The sequence below is a fragment of the Muscardinus avellanarius genome (assembly GCF_963383645.1).
Source record: "Muscardinus avellanarius genome assembly, chromosome: 9".
NCBI lineage: Eukaryota > Metazoa > Chordata > Mammalia > Rodentia > Gliridae > Muscardinus > Muscardinus avellanarius.
The window spans coordinates 96,981,721-96,995,415 of record NC_137795.1 but is presented as its reverse complement, the minus strand read 5'-3'; the positions used below and the strand labels follow the sequence as shown (position 1 = coordinate 96,995,415).

Below are 13,695 nucleotides of genomic sequence, written 5' to 3'. Positions count from 1 at the left end.
GCTACACTTCTCCTGTGCCAGAATTCTTTCTGCTCCAAAATCAGTAATAAATCAGTCTAAGTTCTGCCATTTCAGAAGCGTTTGTACTTGCCTGGAAATGGCATCCAGAAGATGATAACGACGATGAAGTTAAGAGCTAACATTCCAGCATTCTTAAGAGTACGCAGAGTAAAATCAAAATCATGGCTTGATTCTCTCAAGCAAATTTTAGTTCAAGATACTTTCTTCAACTAGGTGTGGTGGTGCATGCCTGAAATCCCGGTATGTGAGAGGCTGAGACAGGAGGATGGCAAGTTTAAGGCCGGCCTCAGCAACTTAGGCACTCAGCAACTTAGTAAGACCCTCTTTCAAAAGAAAATAAGGCTGGGAGTATGTAGCTCAGAGGTAGAATGCCCCTGAGTTCAATCTCCAGTACCATGAGAAAAAAAAAAAAAAAAAGACACTTTTCCCAGCATATGTAGGGAGTCCTATGAAAAGCCAGCCTTGTGAAACAAGATATAGGGGTCTTGGGGGTAGCAGTGGTGAGTTCTCACTTCCTCCACTTGGGGTTGCTTTCAAGTCATGAATTCTGTCCTAACAGTGTTGCCTGCCGCTTGTTTCTTACAGCAGGAAAACAAAGGCCGTCCTTTTGTGATAAAGCCCATATCTTCTCCTCTCATGAAACCCTTGCTTGTATTTGTGAACCCCAAGAGTGGAGGCAACCAGGTGAGTCATTGTATGAGAATTTAACTTAGAACTTTGGATGGTTTCTTGAAAACACAGTTCCTACTAGTAATTAAAATACTGCCACGAGGACCCCAAGCATCGGAATACAGATGACTCCTCATGACCAGGACACTGCTGCTTCACTGGGCTAGGCAAAAGCTAGAGTGTTAGGGATGTATCCCTCTACTTCCATCCGAGACTGTACCCCAGGCCTTCCAAAAACCTAACTACTGACATTTTCTTTATAGATTTTCAAATTTATTTTAGTATGCTTCAGGAATTCTCAATCCTTATAGTTAGGAAGCCCTTTACCAACTTATATTTCTTTCTTTCTATTCCAGTTTAGACTCAGCTACTTTTGTCCCTGTCCTCAGAGAAAAGGGCAAACATGACTCATCAGTGGGGACCATCATTAACAAATATCACGAAGGCTATCAAAAATATCAGCTCCTAAAGATTTTGTTCTGTCCTTGCCTAAAACCATCAGATTGTTAATATTTACTTTTCTTGAGAGTAAAGAAATAGCCCTACAAAAGTTAAGTTTCATAGTATACCTAAAGCAATAATGTTCTTGAAAGGACAGAGTTCTAGAATTCATTCTGGAATGAATCCTGGTCTCTGTCTCTTCATCCTGGCTTCTCCCACTCTAAGGCTTTTTTTCAGTGCTCTGCCATGGGCGTGGGTCTTCTGTATTTTCATGTGAGTTTGGGTTTGGAAATATTTCCTCTGTTCATCAGCATATATTTTACATTTTGAGTCAGGATTCTTTATGGTTTTATTGTAAACAACTAGATATTGGGAACTCTTTAGTTATCCACTATTAAAAAAAAAAAAAGAATAAGAAGAAGTGAGGAGAGGTCATTGCCTGCCATTGCAGAACTTGTAATCTCAGTACTTGGAAGACCAAGACAGGAGAAACACAGAGTTGAGGCCAGCCTCAGCAACTCGGGAGATGCTGTTTCAAAATAAAATATAAAAAGAGCTGCGAGTATAGCTCAGAGGTAGAATGCTTCTAGGTTCCATCCCCAGCAAAACACACACACACACACACACACACACACACACACACACACACACACACAGTCTCGCATACCACACACGGGGGGGGGGGTCACATAATTAGGACTGATCCCATAGTCCAAATTATATCATTATTAAAATGCATTAATTAACCAGGTATGGTGGTGCACACTTGGAATCCCCACACTTGGGAGGCAGAGACAGGAGGATCGGGCAGGTTTGAAGCCAGCCTCTCTGGCTTAAGAGACCCTGTTTCCAAATAAAATATAAAATAGGTTTGGGAGTGCAGCCCGAAGGTAGAAGGGTTCCTTCCCTAGTAACACACACACACACAAAATCCATTAATTATAAAGCTTATCTTATGAGAGCTAATGATTTAAGGAAATATTCCTCTTTTCCTCCCTTTCTTCAAAAATTCTTAACTGTTTACTACATTAAAAATATGCATCAGTAGCCAGGCGTGGTGACATACACTTGTAATCCCAGCATTTGGGAGGCTGAGACTGGTGTATCACGGTTCGAGGACAGCCTCAGCTACTTAGAGAGGTCCTCCGCAACTTAGTGAGACCCTGTTTGAATTAAAGAATAAAAAATAGGTCAGAGGCTATAGCTTGGAGGTCAAATGCCCACTTGGTTCCATCCCCAGACCCGCAAAAACAAACAAACAAACAAACAAACAAACAAAGCATCAGTATTGTAGAGAGTAGGAAAAAACATGTTATAAAAAGAATTTATTTCAACAGCCATTTTTAAGTTGCTGAGTGTTGGTCTTGACATTGTAAGCATGATGATTCGAAAACTGCTAATAGAGGAGGTCCTATGTTTTTTACAACGAAGGTATAATTTTCCCTGAACCATGTCCACTCCTGGGTAGGTCTCCCTAGAGGCTGTCAAAGATTAGGGATACAGTTGGGAACCATGAACAGAGCAAAATGAACGTAACTGGCTTCATGATTTTGGCCACACGAGCACCACATGCTAACTAATATCAAATATATTTTATCATGACTATCCATATATAGAATGCATTTATTGAATCATTATCATCATTTCTTCTAGAGCTTGCAAGTTATATCTACCTTTAGGGAGTTGACTGTCCATTTAAGACATAGTCTGTCCTGTCCCCATCTCTGTATAAAATATTGATGGCAAGGACTTCAGAGAGTATCTGATGTTGCTTCCCAGTTCACTAAATAGAAAACAGGTCAAGAAAGCAGAGGTGAGTTGTCTAAGGACGTCTTGTTTGTTAGGGGCAAATGGGAAAAAATGATTCAAGTGACATTTGCACTAGGTGAGCTCTAGGTCGAATGGATCAGGCTGTAGGTTCTGTGATGTAGATGTGACTTCGGGGTGATAGGAGATGATGTCATGGACGTGGCTGAAATGGAAGCAGGGTATTCCTTAGTTATACGGAGGACAGAGATTGGAGGAGCACCCTTTCCCTTCTTTACCATGGCACGTTTCTGTCACCCTTCAAGGCTCACCAGTGCCTTTCTGAAACATTTCTCAAAATTATTCACCCTCTCCACTATACTCCCAACAGCCCTTGGGACACACCTCTGTTATGAAAAGTACCAGAAAGTTGTTCTCTGGGTGTCATTAGAATGGCCTTCAAAATGTTAGGAACTATAACTTTGAAACTTTGATTTCTAGTTTATGGTTACATGGCAAAATATACATATGATACTATTACATATATTATATATACTGTATGTATTATGTAGTGTATATTACATGTAGTGTATATAGTATTACATATTGTATTATAAGAAGTACCAGTAAATGAATAGACATTATGATGGAAATGATTCATTTTGAGGACAGTTTGGTGAGTGAAACAGGCATATCAGAAGTGTAATGAGATAAATATTAGAGTGAGTTTTTGGAAAAATGTCTTAAAAATTTGGTTGAAGATTTGGGATTTGTACATGAAAATTTGTTTTTTTTTTGCTGTTGTTAAAATACTTTATGTTTTGTTAAATCTTTTGATTTTTGAACAAGGGAGCAAAATGAGTAAGTTTATCCACAGTTTGCTTGGTGAGCCTATTAAAAGTCACAATTCTGCCTCAGTAGGTTGGGGAGGCCCTGAGTCTCCTGGGTAAAATCTCCCATTTCTGAAGGTTGCCAGATGATGCTACCACTGCTGCCCAGAGAGCCATTTTTTGATTGGCAAAGGCGTACTGTCATTATAGAGATTTTTTTTTTTTGCTCAAATCCTGTTTTTTGCCTCTTAATAATCTACTTATCCATATATATATATATATATATATATATATATATATATATATATAACAAATTCACACTTCCTTTCCTCTTGAAACTTCAGTTTTACCCTTTTTTGTGAGTCAGGGAGAGGGTACTGGTGATTGAACCCAGGGGCAGTCCACCTCTCAGGTATGCCCTCAGCCTATTTCATTTTTTTACTTTGTAAGAAGGACTTGCTAAATTGGTGAGAGTCTTGCTAAGTTGTTGAGGCTGACCCTGAACCTGCGATCCTCCTGTCTGGACCTCCCAGGTACTGGAATTACAGGCATGTGCTACCATCCCCTGTATATTTCTTCCATTTTTTTTTTTTTTTAACTTGCTTTAGGCTTCTGTTAAGTAAATAACTAGACAATGTCGCCATCTACTGGCAAGAAAAATACATGTAGCTTTTTTTCTTACTACACTTGTGTGTATTAAAAAAAATTAAACATTGTAAGTGTGTATGTACTAAGACTAACTTCTCTGGCCTTTTAAACAGTGAACCATTTAGTAATCCCTCCTTCTAAATTTCACACAGCACTTTTAAGGTATAGTTGACCCTGGCACTTGAAAAAGACTTAGACTTTGGTAGCCACTGCTGTTACTGTTGAGATCTGAATTATTTAGAGAAACAGGCATGAGATAAGGGAGTCAAATATCATCCATGAATAACCCTCCCTGCAAAGAAGAGGTTTCGGGCAGAAGACAGAGCTTATTCCAGCAGTCTCCTCTTCTACACGAAAACTTTCAAGGACAAGAGAAATAGAACCTCCTATACTCCTGTCTGCTTTAATTTCAAAACATAGTATTCCCCTTTGCTCTCCCTGACCTACAAGCATCTATCTGAGTCTTGCAGACTTTTCTGATCCCTCAGTATTCCTTGCATAAATTCTTTTTTCTCTCTGTCTCTTTATGTCTCTCTCTCTCTCTCTCTCTCTCTCTCTCTCTCTCTCTCTCTCTCTCTCTGTCTTTCTCTTGTTCTCACATGATTCCATCTTCCAAATAACTTATACTAAAAATTCAGGCTTAAGCAACTACTCTGGACATTAGAATGATTTCAGCTATCCAGTTTTGAGCACTGAGTGACTCAGACTCTGGTTCTTCACCTGCCCAGTGTGGAATTTCAGGGCAGCAATCTTGAGGTCTGGCATAAGTTGTGTCCTGGGATCATGGCTCCCCTGTCCTGATTTGTGGGGGGATGGGAGGAAGGGTATCCAGCCGTGGACAGGTTCATGCTGGCTGAGCTCACGCCTCCACTGTGAGCATGCCTCCTGAGACCAGGGCTGCCTTCCTAAGTCAGAAGTCAACTAAGGAGTCACTCATCTCTACCAAGATAAGGAGAGGAAGCAGATAAAGAGTAAGTCACTCCAAATGAGAAGCCCAAACTGCTTCTAAATACTCAAACAGCTTCAATGAAGAAGTTGCTTGTTGAAAAATAAATTAAAATTATTATGTGAACACTTTCAGTTTCTTTTTTTCTTTTTTCTTTTTTCTTTTTTTTTTTTTTTTTGCTGCTAAGATTTGAATTCAGGAAGGTCCCGTATCATCAGAGAGAGGCAGTGAAATGATTTCTTCTACTGACTCTGCGTCCAACAGACAGTCGCCAAAGTTAACTTTTCAAATCACTGGCTTCTTAGCTATTGTGGGGGCTTCTCTAGTCAGTATGATATGGCACCTGAGTTGAAGTGCTGGAGACTTTTCACTCTGAGGATGAATAAAAATAATTGTACAGACAAGAATGTAGGCTCCAAAGAAGTAGCACAGGCTGGGAAGTGAGCAGAGGGATCCTCAGTAGATGAGAGCACATGTCCAAATCCAGTCTGAAGTTGGGAGTGGTGCTGCATACCTGTAAATTCAGTACAGGAGGGCTGCAGGTTTGAAGCCAGTGTGTGATGAGTTAGCGAGACCCTATTTCAAAATAACAATATAAAATAAAATAGGGCTGGGAGCAGAGCTCAGATGTAGAACACTCCTGGGTTCAATTTCCAGTAACAACACACACACACACACACACACACACACACACACACACACACCCTAACATCTCTTTAAACTAGTCAAACAACTAAAGACAAAGCCATGAACCTGTGTAAAGACCCTCTTTCTAAGTCAGCGCTGGTGATGCTCAGAGGGCAGACAAGCCACAAACCAAGCCATCCAGCTCCTTCGCTAGGTCTAGAATTCACATTTCTGTAACTGGAGTACTGATGAGTCAAAATGTCTATCTTATTCCCTTGATTAAAACATTTCAGGGACTCTTGGTTTTCAACAGAGTAAGGCCCGGGCTTTTTAGGATACATGACTCAGTCCAGAGCTTACTCCAGATGTTTCATTCCCCTGTACCCTGCCCTGGGATGCAGACATCTCTGCTAGGTGCACTTTTCCATGGCACATCTTGCTGCCTCATTCCCGTTATACCTTCCCCCCTGGCCCTTCTTCCTCTATTCAGTGTAGAAGGGGATGCTTAAGGCTGCTCATCTTCCCAGATACAATTCAGGTATGATATCTAGGATGCCTTCATTGAACTCCTGCTTAGACAGTATCTCCTCTGGGCACTCGTGCTTCTCGCAGTAGGCAGTCCACCTTCAGTGAATTAATGTCTTTAGTCTTTACTCCTTCTGGTAGAGTCTGCACTCCTGAGTGTATGCGTGCACAGAGTAGCAGCCTACTCCATGTTTATTGACCACATGATGGCTTCCTTTGGGATGGCGTGGAGCCGTTTGGAAATGATGAGTTAGTAAGCTCTTCCTCTCGCCGACTTTTATTTTTCCAAGACTTCTTACCGTCTGGGCAGTTGTCTTTTTTATGACTTAGTTAATGCCCGTGTGATATGAACCAAGACCTAGTAATGTGGCCGAATATTCCCGCAGTGTAATGACGAGGATCTCTGCGCGGTGTGAGCTGACCTGATGATAATTTGACCTGAGGACTCCAAAATTCGTATCATTTTCTTTTATGAATAATGCATATAGCTTACTGCTTAGAGCAAGATGGGCTCTGGCTCATGTCTTCATATTCCTACCTAAAACTAGGAGGCAAATGGTGGGCAATGAAGGACTCTTGTTCATTTCCCTCGGTAAAAATCCACTTCGCTCTTAGGGAAGCTGCATTTTCTTGTAGAGCTGGAAAGAATAATGTTTTTTTACTCGCCTCTCAAGAATACCCAGTAACATAATATTTTAAAAAGTTTCACGGTCAGCAAGGCATTATATCTCTGACATGTATTGGAGTTCATGTGTAAGCTTGATTTTTCCTTTCAGTTAGAGAAAACCAGCTTCTGGCATAAAAGCAGCAGCTTTTGTGTTCTACAGCATGTGATAATTCTGAGAGCGCTTCACACTTGCTAGTGAGTGACATTTGTCTAAATGACTCAGTAGATTTAATCCCAGGTTGAGAAATAAACAAATTACTCTTTTCTCAGTGTATTAGTATTTCTCAGACCACTCCGTTCTATTTAATAAATCACCTCTATTAAAGCCCTAAAGTAGCTTATCCTAGAGGTGGCAGCAGAGTTAATGGAACTCACTTAAATGCATGAGTTAGACCTATTTTTTCCCCCTCTACCTTCTAGGATTGACTTTTTTTTTTTAATGTTCTCACTCAAAAAGTTATTTTTCCTAACGAATGTCATATTTTGGATGGAAGATGACTACTTGAAGGAAGTCATTATGTCATACTGAATGTCAGCGTTGCTAAGGTGGCCACGCACAGTCTGCGGGCTGTCCCTGCCCGAGCCAGGGGGCCTGATCCTAATAAACTGCAGAGGAAATGGATTCTCCCCAACGTGTGCAGCGCACGGCTCACCAGGCTTCATTAATATCCCTCCCTCAAAAGGATAAATTGCGATAATTAGTTGTTCCACGTAACATGCATCAACAGCGGGCAAAACGCAAACTGTGCAGCTGTTCATATCTTTTAGAGAAATTTTAGGTCTTAAAAAATAACCTACCAGTGCTTTTTTATTTTTATGTTTTCGAAAGGTGTTAATTACCTCTTATTGCATGCATAATAGGAGAAGCTGAAATTGAGATGTGCACTCTAGCATATCGAAAGTAGGAAGGAGTAATTAACACCAACAGTTTGCAACGCTATAGGAATCCAAAACTGAAAAATTGATTTTCTAGCAAGCCAGTTGGAAATGTTATTTAAATTGGTTGGTCATTAAAATGACCTTCATGTTACTTACTAGACACAAAAGATTATTGAAATGATCCCCAATACACTTGTTAGCTAGGCCCAGCACGGAAAGACAGAAAAAGACTTAATACTTAGTATTATGCCTCTAAATCTGTTTGTATTTAACTGGAAGCAAAATATGCCATTTGGTGAAACCGAAGGATTAGTAGTAATAATTAAGGATAGAATGTTATTCCTAAAATTTAGCAAGCACATGATAAAGCAGAACTTTTAAATTGTAGGTTTGGGTGGTAGTTGGAACAAAAGACATGCATTGGCCTCTGTAACAACCGGCAGAGCAAGGTGATAATTACAAACTATACTTCAGCGCTCACACCGCAAGTGTAATTTAATGAATAGATTTAACAAGGAGCAATAAAGAAAGGGACTCGTGTTCACAAAGGTCTATTTTGTGCTACATACTGTGTTAGCTACATAACTATTCCTGATTCATTTAAGTCAGATAATCGCCCTGGAAGGTAGACGTCTCTTTTGGTTCATATACTGCATTTTTGCAAGATTATAAGTGCTCGTGATTACCCAGTTAGAACACTCAAGGTAGTTCTGACTGAAACCTCAGGCTTGTTCTACTATACTTGTTTGACACTTAGATACAGCATATTCCGTATATAAGTTTAGGAATATATATAATGAAAGAGAAATCATATCTACTAAAGGAACACTATTAAGTGGCAATCTTAAAGCTTTTCTTGGTATTGATTAATAAGAAGATCCTTCATTTCCTTTTTGCTTAATCCCCTTTAAGAAATTATCTTCAAGCCGGGAGTGACGTGGTGGCGCACACCTATAATCTCAGTACTTGGGAGGCAGAGACAGGAGGATGGCAGGTTCGAGGACAGCCTCAGCAGTACAGTGAGAATCATCAATTTACTGAGACTGTCTCAAAATAAATAAATAAATAATAATAATAATAATAAAGAACTTGGAGGTAGCTAAAAAGGTACTTTTGCAGATCATTTTTAATGGTACTAGGGATTGAACCCAGGAACATTAAAAAATGATCTGTAAAGTGACCTTTTGTCATGACAATTGTGCCAATGTATATTTCAGGTACTCAAAACACTCCAACAATATTCATATGAGAGAGAAGGATTTGGTTCAAACTGACATAGACGCGGGACTGAAGTGTCAAAAGCAAGCCATTAAGATCATATGAAGTAGATGAAGTTTTATATATGATGTACATAAGAATATGTTTCCAATTATGTATTTGTTTTAGTTAGAAAAAGTATTTTCAAGCCGGGCGTGGTGGCACACGCTTGTAATCCCAGCATTCGTGATTCAGGAGAATCACGGTTGGTGGACAGCCTCAGCTACTTAGCCAAGCCCTTTGCAACTCAGTGAGACTTTGTTTCAAAAATAAAGAATAAAACATTAGGGCTTGGGGTGTCACTCAGAGGTAGAATGCCCCCGGGTTCCATCCCCAGTAGAGCAAAATAAATAAAAAAATAAAAAAAAAATAAATAAATAGAAAACGAAAAAAAGTATTTTACATTATCATACTTAGCTAATATTTGTATTTCATATTATGCAGAGACAGTAATAATATGTGTGGTAAAGTAAAAATTAAGGTTAAATCGTATAGGCTGATCAATAACTTCCCCCTATGGATTTTCAGAAATTAGGTATTAATGGTAAAACTTTCAAGTATTATTCATTAAGCACATATTGCATGTCGAGTAGTGCTATGATTATTACCAGACATTGTTGCATTTAATCATGAAGCCAATTTGTGACTTAGGCATCTTATCTCTGTATCAAAGAAAAGAGAGGCCGAGCTTTATGAAATTAGCACATGATAAAGCAGAAACTTACCCAGAGCTCCGGACGTCAGACAAACTTCTTACCTAGAGATTCAAATTATGTATATCTATGACCAAAGCTCATGATTTTAGCTGCTCTTCTATATTCTTTATAACTAAATAGCTAATATTGGAAAACTTTCTCCTGCTGAAAAAAAATTTCAATTTTTTTCCCCTACAGGGAACCAAAGTCCTGCAGATGTTCATGTGGTACCTGAATCCGCGGCAAGTCTTTGATCTTTCTCAGGAAGGGCCCAAAGATGCGTAAGTCTGAGAACCCCTCATGGTCCATGTGTACGAGGCAAGTGGGATCATTCTGATTTGAGGGTCAAGGTCCATTATCCGATTACCTTGTAAAATGTGTACAACCTTCTTTCATCTCCTCTTCTACTAGTACTTTCCTCTCTCTGAAACATTATCTGCTGTTCTCCCGCACTGGTCATTGGGAGAATTTCCTTCCAAGCCGTATCTCCTCAACCTCTGACTCTGAACACTCTGGGGTGTTGCTGCTTAGTGTGTGCAGCTGTGTAGACTGTTCACCTTGAGTCGTGAGCAGAGAAAAGATTCATCGTTTTTCTATTCACATGTGCAGCTTTGGAGCAGCACCTAAGTGGGGATGTGAGCTTATTGCTGGGAGGGGAGCAGCCATGTTTATCTGGGACCATTTGATTTGGAAGGATTGTGTGTGTGCATGTGTGTGCATTTGAGAGAGAGATACTGATGGGTTAATTGATATACCTGTAGAATCCACATCCATGCGAAGAGATTTTAATTCTGCTCAAACCCTTTTCTGGCTTCTCAGCAATCTTATTCTCTGTTTTGGTTAGAAGTGTCGAAAATTCATCAAGTTTCTTTCCCCTCCCCTTCAAATAATTATATATACATAGTTATTTATAAATATAATATATATATATATACATTATATATATGATATATATGTATATATGTATGGAATTACCAATACTAGTCTCAACCACATGTATGCAGCTTGGTGAGGGAGGTGGTATCCAGAGGGAAACACTGCAAGTGCTATGTGCATGTATGTTTCTGTCACTCTGAACCTTATTATGACATATAATTACAATGCACAAGTAAAAATATATTCGAATTTTACAGAAGAAGTATTGAAAAATTGAGTATAGATGTAAGTGACCCTTCATGGTGGGGAAGAACAAGTACATTTCTGCTGTTGTCTCATTTTCTATTTTAAATTCATCTACCCATAAGATATGCTATTTTATTTTATCTGATGATTATTAGGATATAAAGAATACCAGTTTTTTATAGTACCAATATCAGAGGCAAACAGAGTCAGTTCAAATGATTTCTGGAGAAACAGTATTCATGCATAAAAGGGATGAATTATGGATTTAAACATACAGGAGAAAATGAGCTAGAAAATTTAAATTTCTACTATTCTCAAAATCGATGCATTGCTTTGCCACTAGAGCCTGCTCTAAGACTTCTACATTATTTTTTCTGCTTTTGCTAAGATGTTGCTAAGGCAAATCTGCTGCCCTGAATTGTCCTTTTAGTTTTTTTACTTTTCCTAAGATTTTTATCTCTTTAGTTAAAGATTAGGTAGATGCTTCCTAGTGTACCCGTAAGAGCATGAAAGGACAGGAAATATTTTGAGAAAAATATTATTTTACTTAAACAGTTTATGTTTTCTACTAGCTTCACTTCTGAGTAAAAAATTTAGCAGGGGCGGCATCCCTGCGTCTTTTTGAGAACCAGCAGGAGAAAAAAAAATGATTTAAGTTCAAGCAGGCAAAGAAAAATAACAAAACCCCAGATCTTCCCCAGTTTGGCCTGGGTGTGTAAATAAGGCAGCCAGAGAGCAAGCTGCATGGTAGATTTGTTTCAGACACAGTGACAAGAACAGAAGAGAGCGCTGTCGTCCTCTCTCAGAAAGATTTCCTACAACTGAGAGTGGGAAATAGAAGCTGACATTTAAACAGATCCAGGAAGAGCTAATAACAGATAAAGAAGAGACAGAAAGGCTACTGATGACCAATTAATATTGGTTTTCTTTACGAAGGGAGAGAAGGATGGGGAAGGAAAAAAGTCAACAGCTAAAGAGAAAAAATAAATGTGGATTGACTCAACAATGGGAATCATGAGCAGTAAGACTCTAGGATATTCCTGAATCCCATCCCTTTTAAAAACAATGCTTGCTTCCACCTCTGATCCACCCAGTGGGGTCCATCCTCCGTGGATCTCTTGCATACTGGCTTTGATGATATCACCTTTTTCATGATTACACGTATTCTCCAGTGGACACCACCCCCATCCATTCTGCTCCATGTTTTTTCGTTACTGAAGACAGTGATGTGTTTCTTAATGTTTTTTTCTTCTTTTTCCCCTCCAGGCTTGAATTGTATAGAAAAGTACCAAATCTGCGGATTCTGGCCTGTGGTGGGGATGGAACGGTAGGTCCTTGGAAGAAAATTCAGTTCTTGCCCTTATTTCTCCTTCTTGTTGTTTTCCTTGTGGCTGTCTTCTTTCTTTATTCCCAATCTTTTCACCCTCCCCCCCCAAATAAATTGTCTCTTTCCTGTGAATCATATCCCTGAAGGCTTAGACAGGACTTTGTTATTTTTTCATCAGTAGATACTGGATCTTTCTAAAGTCACTTTGCTATCTAGACTTTATTAGAGCTTTTTCTGTTCCACAAGGTAAGGATGCAGACATGTTATTGAAATGAAAATTACAGATGGTTAAATTATTTTTAAATATATATATACTGAGAATCAGACATAGTGCTACATGTCTGTATTCCCAGTACTTGGGAGGCTGAGACGGGAGGATCAGAAGTTCAAATCCAGCCGGGCGTGGTGGCACACGCTTGTAATCCCAGCATTTGGGAGGCTGAGACTGGAGGATTGCAGTTCGTGGACAGCCACAGCTACTTAGTGAGGCCCTCTGCAACTCAGTGAGACCCGGTTTCAAAATAAAGAATAAAAAATAGGGCTGGGGGTGTAGCTCGGAGGTCGAATGCTCCTGGGTTCCATCCTCAGACCAGAAACAACAAAAAAAAAGAAGTTCAAATCCATCCTTAGCAATATAAGCTAGTTCCTCAGAAACTTAGTGAGATCTTGTTTCCAAATAAATAAATAAGTAAATAAATAATAAAATAATAGGGCTGGGAGTATAGTTTGGAAGTAGAATGCTTCTGGGTTCATTCCCCAGCATGACCAAAAATTCATATATACGTATATATTTTTATACATTTTTATACACATATATTTACATATATGTGTATTTTATATATGTATAAATATATATTTCTTTCTTTTAGTGGTTATAATTTATTACGTTTCCTTTTTAAACTGATGTATAAGAAATAAAAATGCATATACTAATGGACTGATATTTAGATACATGCATGCATTTTATAATGTTATATCAGATTAAGCATATCTATCTCTTCAAACATTTATCATTTTATTATGGTGAAAACATTCAAAATCCTTTCTTCTAGCTCTTTGAAATATGTATCATTGTTATCTACAGTCACCCTACTGTGTAGTAGTGCACCAAAATTTCTTACTCTTATTTAACTCTAACTTAGTAGCCAATAACAGCCTTTCTCCATCCCTCCCCTCCTCAGGCCCTACTATGCACCATTTTACCTCAGATTCTATGAGATCCACTGTTTCTGATTCCACATCTGGCTGAGGTCACATGGTATTTTTCTCTCTATGCCTAGCTTATTTTGCTTAAA

At 39.0% G+C, this 13,695-nt stretch overlaps 1 protein-coding gene across 3 annotated transcripts in view; it reads left to right on the top strand.

Moving 5' to 3' along the window:
• DGKI (diacylglycerol kinase iota) overlaps positions 1-13,695 on the top strand; it is a gene marked incomplete at both ends in the record, with an annotated part of 483,096 nt that overhangs the window by 253,336 nt on the left and 216,065 nt on the right. For all 3 annotated transcript variants that reach the window (XM_080700835.1, XM_080700834.1, XM_080700836.1), the window contains 3 exons: positions 607-705; positions 10,150-10,232; positions 12,340-12,400. In XM_080700835.1, coding sequence (XP_080556961.1) covers positions 607-705; positions 10,150-10,232; positions 12,340-12,400 — 243 coding nt within the window. The remainder of the gene's footprint in view (positions 1-606; positions 706-10,149; positions 10,233-12,339; positions 12,401-13,695) is intronic.